The 15,653-nt window shown below is 47.9% G+C and overlaps 1 protein-coding gene across 1 annotated transcript; it reads left to right on the top strand.

Moving 5' to 3' along the window:
* Window positions 1-1,671: 1,671 nt before the first annotated feature.
* LOC308158779 (uncharacterized protein) lies at window positions 1,672-15,376 on the top strand. Its single transcript, XM_080532480.1, has 6 exons — window positions 1,672-1,935; window positions 4,767-4,892; window positions 5,535-5,720; window positions 6,691-6,899; window positions 10,578-10,693; window positions 13,426-15,376. Exons 1-6 carry the CDS (start codon window positions 1,824-1,826, stop codon window positions 13,604-13,606), a joined length of 930 nt encoding a protein of 309 aa, XP_080388606.1. The 5' UTR covers window positions 1,672-1,823; the 3' UTR covers window positions 13,607-15,376.
* The last annotated feature ends 277 nt before the right edge of the window (window positions 15,377-15,653 follow it).

Below are 15,653 nucleotides of genomic sequence, written 5' to 3'. Positions count from 1 at the left end.
GAGATTTCTAAAAAAAAAAGATCCAGGCTTATCTTGATAAATCTTGTGAGAGTTATAAAAATAAAAAAAAGCCTGGATTTTCCTTTAGCAACGTTGATGGAATACCCCCCAGGTGCGTTGTCAACACTCCACCCAAGGCTATTACTGTTTGACTGTTCCTACTTGAAAATATATATTGGATTGTTATTGGTCTAATGTTCCTTAGTATGTTTACAGCTGTGTCCTGTGTACGTGATACATTAGATACATTAAATTAACCAAGAGAGAGAACATGTTTTTATCAGCAAACAAGCTGTTCTGGTTACGTGTGAAGGTCCTAAGCCTGACCTGTTCAAATGAATCCACCTGGTTTTTCTCCATATCTGGGTGTGCCCCTGTGTGTGTTAGTGGAGGTGGCGGGATAATATCAGCAGCTTCAATTATTGATATCGTGTTGTGTTGGGTTTGTATGGGAGACGCCTCAGGAGAGAGACACGGAGCATGTAACGGATGCTGCTACTGGCGCTGTCCCCCAAACTGACTCAGACCCTGAACTGAGGAACAGGAGTGAAGCAACGTTGACGTTTTTCCCTTTAAATATTGTGCAAGCAGGACGGGGGGGGCGGGTTGTGTGCTGTCGAGGTTATGTAATTGAGAGTAATTCACTTGGACAATCGTCAAGTTGCGCAAGAATAATAATAATGTCAAACAGACACGTTAACGTTTTGTTTTTTTTAAACGCTCATCAGAAACGTCGTCAGCCATGAAGCCAATCCCAGTCTTCTCCAGAAGCTTCTCCCCACCTCCTGCTGTTTAATAAACGGTGCCCTGCCTCCTCCTCCTCCTGCTCCTCCTCCTCCTCCCTGCTCCTCCTCCTCCTCCCTCCTCCTCCTCCACCTCCTCCTCCTCCCTCCTCCTCCTCCCTCTCCTCCTCCTCCTCCTCCTCCTCCACCTCCTCCTCCTCCTCCTCCCTCTCCTCCTCCTCCTCCACCTCCTCCCTCCTCCACCTCCTCCTCCCTCTCCTCCACCTCCTCCTCCTCCCTCCTCCACCTCCTCCTCCTCCCTCTCCTCCTCCTCCTCCACCTCCTCCTCCTCCTCCTGCGGTTTAATAAACGGTGCCCTGCCTCCTCCTCCTCCTCCACCTCCTCCTCCTCCCCCACCTCCTCCTCCTCCTCCTCCACCTCCTCCTCCTCCTCCTCCTCCTCCTGCGGTTTAATAAACGGTGCCCTGCCTCCTCCTCCTCTTCCTCCTCCTCCTCCTCCTCCTGGTCCTCCCCCTCCTCCTCCTCCTCCACCTCCTCTTCCTCCTGCGGTTTAATAAACGGTGCCCTGCCTCCTCCTCCTCTTCCTCCTCCTCCTTCTGCTGTTTAATAAACGGTGCCCTGCCTCCTCCTCCTCCTCCCTCTCCTCCTCCTGCTCCTCCTCCTCCTCCTCCAACTCCTCCTCCTCCTCCTCCTCCTGCGGTTTAATAAACGGTGCCCTGCCTCCTCCTCCTGCTGTTTAATAAACGGTGCCCTGCCTCCTCCTCCTCCTTCTCCTCCTCCTTTTCCTCCTCCCCTTCCTCCTCCTCCTCCTCCTCTTCCTCCTCCTCCTCCCCTTCCTCCTCCTCCTCCCCCTCCCCCTCCTCCTCCTCCTCTTCCTCCTCTTCCTCCTCCTCCTCCTCCTCCTCCGGTTTAATAAACGGTGCCCTGCCTTCTTCTCTCCACCGAGGAGGTTTTTCCGCAAACTTTGGTTCTTCAGTTGAGGAGGAGGAGGTGGAGGAGAAAGTCCAAAGTCAAGTCAACAACTCGCTGTTGCATTTCAGCTTCTTGTTTTTTTATTATTCCACTCGGAGAGATCATTGTGATGGCCAGCGGAGCAGGGTCACCCATGGAGGGGATGTACTCTAAACTGATCGACAACGACAGTCCGTATTTTGACGAAGCCGAGCTGGGCAGTCCGCACGTCAACACGTCTGGTGAGACACGGCGTGGTCCGTCTGTAATACAGGGCTGCGTTCGTAGACTCGCTCTGAGAGCGCCGGGGCGCACACTGGGTTCAACGTTATGAAGGGACCGAGTAATTTGATTGGACAAGAGGCATTCCCATGAGTGTTGATCAGATTTCCAGAACGAATTTACGAACGCAGCCATAGTGAAACATCTGTTTATTTGACTTGAGGGTTTAAAAAACTAAAAAGAAGAAAAAAAAAGATACACGATCGAATGAGAAATGTTTCAGAATACATGTCTGATATTGTGTTTATCTCTGTTAATGTTGTCACATGAAACTAAATGGAACTATCTAATTATCTGATTATCTGACATTCCTGCTGTGGTCCGTGCAGACGGTCTGGTTCCACTGGGGTTGTCAAGTCCTAACTTTCACAACATCGAGACATTCATAATGTCAACATAGCATATGTCGCTCCAACACAGATGTCGTTTTCTCATATGTTTCCTGTTATTCTATAATATATGATCCGTGCGGGACACTTGTTACTTGTAAATAGTCACAGCTGGAATACACACTCGCTCCAAAGTTACTGAGCAATTTAAGAAAATCGACGTGACAACCAGACTTTAAAGTCAAACAAACGTATCCGTCATAATAATAATAATAATAATAATAATAATAATAATAATAATAATAATAATAATAATAATAATAATAATAACTTTTATTTGTAGGCTACAGCGCTTTTCATGCAAACGTTGCAGTTCAAAGTGCTCCGAACATACAGAAAGTCATATTTACATCTTGCATTATAGCCTACTGTATGAATATATATAGTGCAAAAAGTTGGTGTGCAAGATATAGGCTAGCATTCATAACCAAAGCACAGTTTGTGCGATATTGCACTGCGCACAATAAAACGTGCTCGTACAGTAGTGAAAAAGTAAAAACATAATTGTGCAAAATGTAGTAGCCTGTTCATAACCAAAACACATGTTGCACAGTGGACACACCACACGATAGGACGTACTTGCACAGTCAACGCCAAACTCACATGGAGGAATTTTTCCACTCAATCTGGCGGAGAGACGAAAAACAAAACAAAATGTAATGGGAACACCCCCCCCCCCCTCCCCCCCTCCCCCCCTCCCAATCCCAGCCTTCCCGGAACCCTCCGGTCCCGCGGTGCAGTCGGGAAAGCGGACCCGTCAGAACATGCTCGTGACATTTAACAGACGGGAACGTCTCTCCTGTGTGTTTAATACTGCCGTGCCTTCTGCCAGAATGAGAGAGAGAGAGAGAGAGAGACGGACAAGAGAGAGAGCAGAAAGAGAGAGAGAGAGAGAGAGACAGACAAGAGAGAGAGCAGAAAGAGAGAGAGAGAGAGAGAGACAGAGACGGACAAGAGAGAGAGAGAGAGAGACAGAGAGAGAGAGAGCAGAAAGAGAGAGAGCAGAAAGAGAGAGAGAGAGAGAGAGAGAGAGACAGAGACGGACAAGAGAGAGAGCAGAAAGAGAGAGAGAGAGAGACAGACAGACAAGAGAGAGAGCAGAAAGAGAGAGAGAGAGAGAGAGAGAGAGACAGAGACGGACAAGAGAGAGAGAGAGAGACAGACAAGAGAGAGAGCAGAAAGAGAGAGAGAGAGAGAGACAGACAGAGACGGACAAGAAAGAGAGAGAGAGAGAGCAGAAAGAGAGAGAGAGAGGGAGACAGAGAGACAGAGAGAGACAAGAGAGAGAGAGAGACAAGAGAGAGAGAGAGAGACAGACAGACAAGAAAGAGAGAGAGAGAGAGAGAGCATAAAGAGAGAGAGAAAAGTTGTGTACTTCATCTGTCTTAATGCGTGACCTCCAGTAACCCTGAGAGGAGTGTTAAGGAGAAGTAGGCTGTGATTCAGCGGCATTAAGGGACATATATGTATATATATATATATATATATATATATATATATATATATATATGTGTGTGTGTGTGTGTGTGTGTGTGTGTGTGTGTGTGTGTGTGTGTGTGTGTGTGTGTGTGTAGGTGGGACATGATATTGCTGCATGTGCTGACATGGCTGTATTTAGGAGCCCCGCTAGTCACCAGACACGTGTTACTAACTCACATCACGTTTGTTCCTCTTTAATTAACTTCTTCTAAAACATGTGTTTTCCAACCTGGAAACGTTTTTCAGTCACTAAAACAGAACCAAATGCGAATAGATGGTCCTGACGTGAAGGACCGCAATTAGGACCGCAATTAACCCCCAATGTCAATTATATATCCTACAGTGTCTATGTGACAGGGGAGGCTAGTGGAGGTAGACATCGGAGGCCAGGGGAGGCTGGTGGAGGTAGACATCGGAGGACGGGCTCATTGGAATGGATGGAACGGAAGGTCCTCATTTGATCCCATGCATTTCAATGAGCCTGGTCCTCCCACCCATGTCTACCTCCCCCAGCCTCCCCTGTCCTCCCATGTCTACCTCCCCCAGCCTCCCCTGTCCTCCCATGTCTACCTCCCTGTGTGTGTCCATTAAAAAATGTAATTTCTAATTTTTTGGGGGTGAAAATTGTGTTGATGTATTTGTGACCGGTTGTCGAAATGTAATAACCAGGCTTCTCTCTCTGTGTCCCTCTCTCTGTCTCTCCACCTCTGTCTCTCTCTCTCTCCGTCTCTCTCCCTTCATCTCTCTCTCCCTCTCTCTCTCTATCTCCGTCTCTCTCCCTTCATCTCTCTCTCCCTCCCTCTCTCTATCTCTGTCTCTCCCTCCATCTCTGTGTCTCTCTCTCTCTCTCTGTCTCTACCTCCCACCCCTCCTCTCTCTGTCTCCCTCCCTCTCTCCACCCCCCCCCCCCCTCCTCTCCTCAGAGTCCCCCCCCCCTATGAGAGTGGCCCCCCCCCGGCCGGGCCCCGGCCCCTACAGGCTGGCCACCATCTGCCTGGCCACGCTGTGTGTCGTCCTCTTCCTGTCCGTCATCGCCGTGAGCGCCCACTGTGAGTACCCTTCACTTCCTGTGGCCTCACTGTGAGTACCCTTCACTTCCTGTGGCCTCACTGTGAGTACCCTCCACTTCCTGTGGCCTCACTGGGAGTAACCTCCACTTCCTGTGGCCTCACTGTGAGTACCCTCCACTTCCTGTGGCCTCACTGGGAGTAACCTCCACTTCCTGTGACCTCACTGTGAGTACCCTTCACTTCCTGTGACCTCACTGTGAGTACCCTTCACTTCCTGTGGCCTCACTGTGAGTACCCTTCACTTCCTGTGACCTCACTGTGAGTACCCTCCACTTCCTGTGGCCTCACTGGGAGTACCCTCCACTTCCTGTGACCTCACTGTGAGTACCCTCCACTTCCTGTGACCTCACTGTGAGTACCCTCCACTTCCTGTGACCTCACTGTGAGTACGCTTCACTTCCGGTGACCTCACTTCCTGTGGCCCCACTTCCTGTGACCTCACTTCCTGTGACCTCACTTCCTGTAAGCCCCCTACTGTGAGTTGTTTTAACCTACTGGCCCTAGCCTCTACACCACCGACCATGACAGTATCGTTCAGTGCTGGGTAGTGTAGTTTTCTTCCCTATTTTGGACGTTTTTGGACTACAACAGTTGTTCTGTTGTTGTTCTTCCTGGCCCCAGATAAGAACCAGAGCGCGGGCCAGCCGCCGCCGGGCCCTGCGGCCCAGAACCAGACGGAGCCGCAGGTCCAGATGCAGAAACAGCCTGTGGTGGCGGTGCTGACCGCGGCGCTGGCCCAGCTGAAGAAGGAGAAGAACGACCTGCTGGAGGAGAGAGACCAGCTGCTGGCCCGGCTGGCCGAAGCAGGTCGGTTCTGGTGTGGGGGTGGGGGTGGGGGTGGGGGTGGGGGTGCGGGTGGGGGGGGGGGGTGTGGGAGGGTGAGGGAGGGTCAGGGGGTGTGTGTGGGGGGGGGTTGTGTGGGGGGGGGGGGTGTGGGAGGGTGAGGGTCAGGGGGGGTGTGTGGGTGTGTGTGTGTGTGTGAGTGAGAGTGAGAGTGAGAGTGAGAGTGCGAGTGAGAGTGAGAGTGAGAGTGAGAGTGAGAGTGAGAGTGTGTGTGGGTGAGGGTGAGGGTGTGTGTGTGAGTGAGTGAGAGAGTGTGACTGTGAGTGTGTGTATGCATTTGTGTGTGAGTGTGTGTGTGATTGTGAGTGCGTGTATGCGTGTGTGTGAGCACACATGTAAATATTTGTGTAAACCGTCTATATCTGTAAGTGTATATTGACCCTCTTCAGTAGCTTAGCAACAACCCCCATCGTCAGGGTTACTAGAGTCAAGGCCAATGATTTGACATCTCCCAAAAAATAAAATAAATGAACTGACTGCCAGTGGCTCCTGGCCTGAGCATAGATGACTTCTCCTGCTGAGGCTGGTGGATAGACGATTCACTTACTTAGTCAAAGGTATTTGTTGTAAGTCGCTTTGGAATAAGGCGTCTGCTAAATGTCAAACATGTAAATGTAAAGGTATTCTCTCTCTCTCTCTCTCTTGTCTGTCTCTGTCTGTCTCTCTCTCTCTCTCTCTCTCTCTCTCTCTCGCTCTCTTGTCTGTCTCTGTCTCTCTCTCTCTCTCTTGTCTGTTTCTTTCTGTCTCTCTCTCTTGTCTGTCTCTGTGTGTCTCTCTCTCTCTCCCTGTCTCTCTCTCTCTGCCTGTCTCTCTCTCTCTTGTCTGTCTCTGTCTGTCTCTCTCTCTACTCTGACTCTCTCTCTCTCTTTATGCTCTCTCTCTCTCTCTCTCTCTCTCTCTCTCTCTCTTGTCTCTCTCTCTGTCTCACGTCCAGAGGCAGCGGTGGTGGTGCCCCCTCCCCCGGTGGTGCCTCCCCCTCCCCCACCGCCTCCCCCGCCCCCCCCGATGTGCCCCCAGGACTGGCTGCCCTTCAACGGGAGCTGCTACTACGTCTCCACCAGGTCCAAGTCCTGGCCTGACAGCCAGGCCTACTGCATCTCCAAGGGAGGACACCTGGCTATCATCCACTCACCTGAGGAACAGGTAGGAGGGAGGGAGGGAGGGAGGGAGGGGAGGGAGGGGGGAGGGAGGCTGGCTATCATCCACTCACCTGAGGAACAGGTAGGAGGGGAGGGAGGGAGAGAGGTAGGAGATTTGGGTGTAGAGAGTAAAGAGAGAGAGAGGAGATTGAGGGAGGGAGGGAGGGAGGAAGGGGAGATCGACTAGAAAGAAAGAAAGAGAGAGAGGGAGGGAGGAGATTTGGATGTAGAGAGTACCGAGAGGGAGGGAGGGAGGGGGAGGAGAGGACAGGGAGAGAGAGAAGGGTGGAGGGAGGGAGGAGGTCTGGGGAATACAGCTGACGTTCTCTAACGCTGAGTAAGGCTTACATAACAACATAACAACACAGACCCGTCCAGCGGAGGGAAGAACGTCCCCCATTTACATTTTTGACATTTAGCAGACGCCTTTATCCCAAAGCGACTTATAACAGATACATTTTGTCTAAGTAAAGGGTTCCCGCGCTGGTCTTAAAAAATCCTTAAAGTCTAAAATCCAGCAATCTGATTTATAAGGCCTAAAAAGGTATCAAGTTTCAGTTATTAGGTCTAAAAAAACGAGATTAGCTTGTCCTGCAAGGAAATCAGTCCGACCATCTATTTACGTGGAAATGAATCAAGCTGGAACCCAAAAAATTCCAATTCGCTGCCCCCGGGAGAAACTGTTGGCGAACGAAGCTACGGCAGGGTGACAAAAAAGCTATCATACGGTGTCGCGAATAGGGCTAAAATTCTAATCAAAGAGGTCTTAAAAAAGGTCTAAAAAGGTCTTAAATTGGACTTGTTGATACTTGTTGAGAACCCTGTTTACATGTTGGGCATCTAGCAGACGCCTTTATCCAAAGCGACTTACAACAAATAACATTTTGTCTAAGTAAGTGAGTGAATCATCTGTCCGTCAGTCATCACAAGAAAACGTAATCTATGCTCAGGCCAGAGGCGGTTGGCAGTCACAATGCTAGAAGAAGAAGAAGGAAGAAGAATAAAAAAAAAACTGTGTTGTAAACATGCTCATGTTGACATGGACTCTCCTCACACGCACACGCACACGCCTCGTTCTCTCTCTCCGGTCTGAGTTCACAACAACGGAACAGGCCAGCGTCTGTCTCCTGCGGCGGAGGGGTGATTGCGTTACGTGGATGACTGGATGTAGAAAATGTAAGGCGATCAACTTCTCCAGAATCGATTTAATTGAGTCGTCACTTACAAGCGAGTTCGTTTAATCTCAACGAGACGTCCTTGATATCACTTCTTAAGATGATATGATCCAATCAAATATTAGGCACCACTACTGAACTGTTCATTAAGATAATATTTATTCAAGCACATCAGCAAGCAATAATAGTTCATTTCCATGGAAAAGTGTCTTATCTAGCTTCACCTCTGCAGGCCTATCTCAGCTAGCCGTCAACAAGTTAACTGCAGTGGCTCCACCAAAAACAAGAGTCCCTCTCACCTCCGTACATAGTCTTTTATCCAATTCATTAAACATTTTGGGCTGGGTGATGCCCCCCCCCCCCCTCTATCTGGTAGTTTTCCAAGTGTCAGCACAAATCCGTTGCAGCTGCAGAAAGTCTTCCCGTTAGCATTGGCCTTCAATTCTTCTCCTGTGTGGGTGCGAGAGTGTATGTATGTTATCAGCTTGAGCGTCCTGCTAGCGTCTCGTTCCCATGGTGATATCGTACTTTGTATGAGCAGAGCATTGTGTCAGTGTCCTTATCAGAATGTCTTGTTATCAGAATGTCTTGTGAAAACACAACTATTGAAGTTACACAGTAATATTAGGATTCGATTTACAAGTTAGAAGAATAGACTTATCATTAATCATTAGTTATGAAAGTACAGAAAAATAGAATATTATAACAGCAGGTGTAAAATGGTTGTTAGCACATAGGTAAAAATAAGTAATTTACAGGCAGTTTGAATCATAAAACGTTCTTTTAGTCAGGAGCTTGTATTTCTTCTTGTCGCTCAAAAACAGAACTTCTCTTTTGGCTTTGCGTGACCTTCCTATTGTTCTCAACTGACCGCATTCACATATTATTTAAATGAGCACATAGTACATGATTTATCACTTCTAGTTATTGTAATACAAATTCCCAACAAAAACAGACGGCAAACAGTAAACAGTCGCCCAGCAATTTGAGTCGCTCTGACGGAGTCTCGTGTATGGACAGTGCGGTGGGTGGGGGGGGGCGGGGCGGGGGGGGGGGGGGGGGGCGGGGGGTGGGGGGGGGGGGGGGTGTTGTTTGGGGTTGAAGACCTCCTCATCCCCTCTACCCCCCCACCCTGTACAGACCTCCTCATCCCCTCTTACCCCCCCCACACACCCTGTACAGACCTCCTCATCCCCTCTACCCCCCACCCTGTACAGACCTCCTCATCCCCTCTACCCCCCCCCCCTCTGTACAGTTTCTCTACCATAAATGTAACTGCCACTGCCCCTGGTCCCAGCATGCATTGCGTTTCCTTCTGACTGGTGGATAGATGAGACACTTACTTAGACTAATGGATTTGTTTTAAGTCACTTTGGATAAAGGCGTCTGCTAAATACCAAAAATGTAAATGTTTGAACTCTGAGTAGTGAGTTGGCCTCACATGCAGCGTACACGTCAACACCAGGTTTAAAAGGCAGTTTGATGTTTTGATGAAGGATTTCTTTGTTGAGAAATGTGCTTTATGTTGTTTATAATACTTTTTTATTTGTATTATGTATTATCGTAAACCGTGCGTACGCAGGGCTCCCTTGTACAAGGAGACCTTGGTCTCAATAGGACTCCCTGCTAAAATAAAGACAAAAAAGAATTAATTCATTAGTTAATTAGTAATTATAAGGCTAGAAAAGTAACGTAACCTGTACAGAATACCCTCTACTCTACCTGTAATTAATTAATAAACTATCATAAACTAAACTAACCGCCCAGAGCATCGAGGCTTTTAAAGAATTAGCAAAAACACACCTCTTCTCCCTGGCCTTTGACCTGAGGTGAGCCTGTCTCCGACACTTTTTGTACTTTTATTTCTGCACTTGTATTTTGTATTGCACCTTGTTTTTAGTGTATTTTTATCTGTTTGTTTCTCTTTTACTAGTGTTTTCTGTTAAGCACTTTGGGGCGGCTGTTTTGTCGTTGTAAAATTGTGCTATATTTAAGAAATATCACAGCAGGGCTGTGATTGGGTCGTAGGTACGAGGCCGCAGGCCGAGTAGGAAGACGATCACAGTATAACAGCACGATATTCAGTATAACAGCACGACCTCCAGTGTGATATTGCTTTTATACAACAGTTCTACAGCGCCATTTATTAGTTAACAGTAATAAGCGACGACAGATTATGATTTGTTTGTTTATTTAATCATAAAAATAACCAAAAAGTAGTTCCGCAACTGAACTTCAAATGGACTGTTGCCTAGTAACCTGAACACAAACATGTAGTCTAATTAACGGTCATTTAGTAGAACATCTGTGCGGCGGAGTGATACATATAGTTAAAAGTCCCAGTGGTGTTATACTGTATATCAGCACTCATGGAATGCCTCTTGTCCAATCAAATTACTTGGTCGGAACTAACTGTTGTATATAAATAAACATGACTTACTTACTAAACTAACTGTGTGTGTTGTTGCAGACTAAACTAACTAGCTGTGTGTTGTGTGTTGTTGCAGACGTTCCTGTGGGAGCTGTTGCCGCGGGGACACTGGAACGCGTACTGGTTTGGGATCAGCGACGAGACGACTGAGGCCGACTGGCAATGGGTGGACGGAACCACCCTGGTGGGAGGGTATGTCTGACCCCTGACCCCTGGGCCTGTTAGGGTCCTGTTGTGCTTCTGTTATGGTCCTGTTATGGCTGGGGATGTTAAATGAGAATGCAGCCTCACCAAATCTCTTCTTTTGTACATGTGGTACACAGAGAAAACCAGCGTCAGAAGACCTGAGAGCTCTATTGGGCTGATATGCTAGCAAAAGCATGTGTGTGTGTGTACACTCCTGTCCAGTGTGTGTGTGTGTGTGTGTGTGTGTGTGTGTGTGTGTGTGTGTGTGAGTGTGTGTGTGTGTGTGTGCGTGCGTGTGTGTGTGCGTGTGTGTGTGTGTACACTCCTGTCCAGTGTGTGTGTGTGTGTGTGTGTGTGTGTGTGTGTGTGTGTGAGTTTGTGTGTGTGTGTGTGTGTGTGTGTGCGTGCGTGTGTGTGTGCGTGTGTGTGTGTACACTCCTGTCCAGTGTGTGTGTGTGTACACAACGGTCCGTGTTGGCATGTGTACTTTGGGGGAAAAACATGGCTGCCCTTTGCTCTAGTTTCCTGTGTTCCAGAGACAACAACCTCTGGATGCTCACGGCAGCTTAACCCTTCATGGCATGAAGATGATGATGATGATGATGATGATGATATATATATATAGAGAGAGGAGGCCTGGGGGGTAGAGGCTGGCGGATGGAGGCTGTGGGGGTAGAGGCTGGAGGTGGAGGCGGGGGGATGGAGGCTGGGGGGTGGAGGAGTCTGGGGGAGGAGGTGGAGGCTGGGGGAGGAGGTGGAGGCTGGGGGGTAGAGGAGGCTGGGGGTTGGAGGGTAGAGGCTGGGGGGTAGAGGAGGCTGGGGGTTGGAGGGTAGAGGCTGGGGGAGGAGGCTGGGGGAGGAGGTGGAGGCTGGGTTTGTTCTCCGGAACCTTCTCTTTCTGCTGTGTCATCATCATCCTCCTCCTCCTGGTGTTTTTGTTACATTTGGACTTCTGCATTTATTTTTCCTCATATCCTTAATATAATTATTATTTTTTACTATTCCTCTTTTCTCTCGGCCACCTCTTCTTCTTTTCCTCCTCCTTTATTTTCCCATGTCGTTGTTGTTGTTGTTGTTGTTGTTGTTCTTCTTCTTCTTCTTCTTCTTCTTCTTCTTCACTCCTGCTGCAGACTCTTCTGTCCACTAGTGAGGAGGATGTAGACTTTACTTAAACGTTGATTTAAAATCAGAATCGCTTTTTTTACTTAAGTACACAAGAGTAAAATTCTTTGGCTTTGGTTCCTCAACATTGACATTGCAGCATTCAGGTCCAAAAAACACAATAATAAAAAAAGTTACTTTATATCGGAGCTCTTGTGCTACTGTAGGTGGGTCCCCTAAATAGACAGAAATATTGTCAAGAAATTACCTGATTGGACAGACTGGGGCAGACCCCCCCTCCCCCTCCCCACTCACATGGGCAAAAGCTGATTCAGCGAATTCAGTTTGTTAGCTTGTCATTGAGACTGTGTGTTCTAATGAGATTAGGAATCGATTGACAACATAGAGTCATGAACCTTACAGTCAACACTCAAGCCAAAATGTGGTGTAGATACTTTAAGTGGTGCTTTGGAGTGGTAGATAGTCTCATACACCAACACCAGGGGAGGCTGGGGGAGGTAGAACACCAGGGGAGGCTGGGGGAGGTAGAACACCAGGGGAGGCTGGGGGAGGTAGAACACCAGGGGGAGGCTGGGGGAGGTAGAACACCAGGAGAGGCTGGGGGAGGTAGAACACCAGGGGAGGCTGGGGGAGGTAGAACACCAGGGGAGGCTGGTGAAGGTAGAACACCAGGGGAGGCTGGGGGAGGTAGAACACCAGGGGAGGCTGGGGGAGGTGAAACACCAGGGGAGGCTCGTGGAGGTAGAACACCAGGGGGAGGCTGGGGGAGGTAGAACACCAGGGGAGACTCGTGGAGGTAGAACACCAGGGGAGGCTCGTGGAGGTAGAACACCAGGGGAGGCTGGGGGAGGTAGAACACCAGGGGAGGCTCGTGGAGGTAGAACACCAGGGGGAGGCTGGGGGAGGTAGAACACCAGGGGAGTTCTACCTCCCCCAGCCTTCTACCTCCACCAGCCTCCCCTGGTGTTCTACCTCCGCCAGTCTCCCCTGGTGTTCTACCTCCCCCAGCCTCCCCCTGGTGTTCTACCTCCGCCAGTCTCCCCTGGTGTTCTACCTCCCCCAGCCTCCCCTGGTGTTCTACCTCCCCCAGCCTCCCCCTGGTGTTCTACCTCCGCCAGTCTCCCCTGTACCACAGATGCTGTCGATAACAACACTACTAACTCAACAGGGGCACCGCCAAAAGCAAACAAGCCAAAAGTCGGCCACACAAGTCAAGCCTCTATCTAGCAGGAGATGATTGTTGATTGTGGTTTATTGTTAACTGACCTATCGCTCAGCCACGCCCCAAAGTAGAAATTGTCCAATCATATCACAGCAAAAGTCACTACAGGCAGAAAACTCGGACAAACAACTCGCTAATATCTGATGGGGAAAAGCTTCTAGACTAAATATTCTTGTCATCTTTAAAAAAAAACATGTCTATTACTTGCTGTGGTGAATCAGAAATCAGAAATCTGCCAACTCCCGCCATTGTAAGTCATTGAATGTCATTGACGTTGTCAGTCACTTTGTTTGTTTGTCCGAGTTTTCAAAGGGGGCGTGGCTTAGCGATAGGTCCATTGTGAGGCTTTATTGTTGATTGTTGACTGTGGGTTTCCTGTTCTCCTCTGCGGTAGGTTCTGGGAGGAGGGCGAGCCCAACAACCACATCGACGAGGACTGCGGCTACATCGTCAAGACGCGCAAGCTGGAGCGCAAGGCCATCAGCAGCTGGTACGACGCGCCCTGCACCATGTACTGGCCCTTCATCTGTGAGACGGAGGTGGCGCCCAACACCACGATGCCAGCTGCCAGTTAGAGCTGAGCGGCAGTAAGCAGGGTTCCCACGGAAACAGGGTTTGTGAATTTGAGAAAAAAGAAATCAAGGTCTTAAAAGTTTTTGAAGATAGACATGGTTCATTGATATATACAGTACTTAGCTCGTCAACTAGCTCTGTCTCAAACTATGCCGTGTTGGGTCCTTGAATTTGAGGGAATTGAGTCTTGAAAGTCCTTGAAAGGTGCTTGAATTTGATGTTTCAGAAGGTGTGGGAACCCTGAGTGACGTACGTAGGAGCTGTGTCGGTTAAGGCCGAGGTGCGTCCCCCCCATGTCCAGGGTTGCCAGATAGGATTGACAATTTCCAGTCTAAAAACCTTGGCTAAATCCAACAAAAACCACCAGCCCAAAACCTATTGTCAGAAAACCGCTAATTATTATTGGGCACAGGTGCCCATCTCCTGCCCCCTAAACTGTTTGTCTGTTGCCAATGATGTTTGTAAAATAAAATAACCCCCCCCCCCCCCCATCTGGCAACCCTGCCCATGTCCCCTTTCTCCTCCTGGAGATAGATATGGACTTGGGTGCTTTCCCTTGCAGGTTTAAAACAGGGTTGTTGTTGTTGTTGTTGTTGTTGTTGTTGTTTTTACTGTATCATATTATTTTTTTAATTCAAAGTTGTTTCTAAGTGACCCTGGCTTCTGGTAATGAATCATTGAAGCGGCTACTTAAGTACACGGTACGTTTTAAGGCACGCTTCTGTTTCGTTCAGCGGTCGAGATTTCCATCAGATTTTTCACTTGCTTCGTCAAATGTATTGATTGTAAAGTCGTCTTGGAATAAGGCGTCTGCTAAATGCCAAAAATTTAAATGTAAAAATGTGATTTCTTTAAATGTTTTTGCATAAATTAATGTTGTTGATTGTCAGGTCGATTGCAACTAAAACGATCTGACTTGTCAGTTAGATCTGGAGCGCTTAGATCTGGTTAGTTAATGTTCAGGGAGGCAGAAGTCACAATGGAGGTCGTCTGTCTGAAGCTGGATGAAGTCAGAGAGGAGATATGCAAAGCATCCAGTCTCTGATGAAGATCATTACTATCCCTGAAAGTAGAGTACATACCGTGACGTTAGAATTATAAGGTTCTATCTCCATTTTTGGTCAAAATTTAGTTTTTTACATAATCTGATCCATTGGTGTTTATTAATGCCTGTGTGGTGTTATTTTTTTAAAATGTTGACATTTTTGAGTTAGTAATTAATAAAAACACAAAGGTTCCATCTCACAAAACATAATGGAATGTAAAAACTTTGACGCTCAATGTCTCTGAACTACCCTAAACGGAGATAGAACCTTATCATTCTAAACTCACGTGATGTCATAATACAAACTGAACCTTATCATTCTAAGATCACGATACAGAGTTGAGTCCTCTGTGGCTCTGTTGGTAAAGCATTGCACTTAACGCTTAGGCTGTGGTTCTGTGATATACTGTATATATATATACTGAAACATGTATGTATGCGCTCGCTGCAAAGTAAGTCGCTTTGGAGAAAAGCGTCAACTAAATGGCATATATATACAGTATTAATCGCTTCTCACTAAGGATGAAATCAGATTTAGAGTTAGTGAAACTAATCCAAATATAGACCGAGGTTGTGGGTCAACCTCAAACAAAGATGATGAAATATCAACAATATTTTTGTAATATGTTTACCTGTATGAATGATGAATTTTGTAAATGTACAAAATGTGTTTTTGTAACAATGACATTTGCTTGAAAAATATAAAATAGGCTTGTGACAATCAGTATCACAGTGGTCCTCTCAACCTTTTTGGCTCGCAAACACACCCCAAACCCCCACCCATCCTTCCTGTCAGTCTCTACTGTCTCTATCCTCCTCTCTCTCTCTCTCTCTCTCTCTCTCTCTCTCTCTCTCTCACCCATCCTTCCTGTCAGTCTCTACTGTCTCTTTCCTCCTCTCTCTCTCTCTCTCTCTCTCTCTCTCTCTCTCTCTCTCTCTCTCCCCCATCCTTCCTGTCAATCTCTACTGTCTCTATCCTCCTCTCTCTCTCTCTCTCTCTCACC

The sequence above is a fragment of the Nansenia antarctica genome, assembly GCF_963989245.1.
Source record: "Nansenia antarctica genome assembly, chromosome: 5".
Lineage (NCBI taxonomy): Eukaryota > Metazoa > Chordata > Actinopteri > Argentiniformes > Microstomatidae > Nansenia > Nansenia antarctica.
Note: the sequence above shows the minus strand (reverse complement) of the source record. Positions and strands in the feature narration are given on the sequence as shown.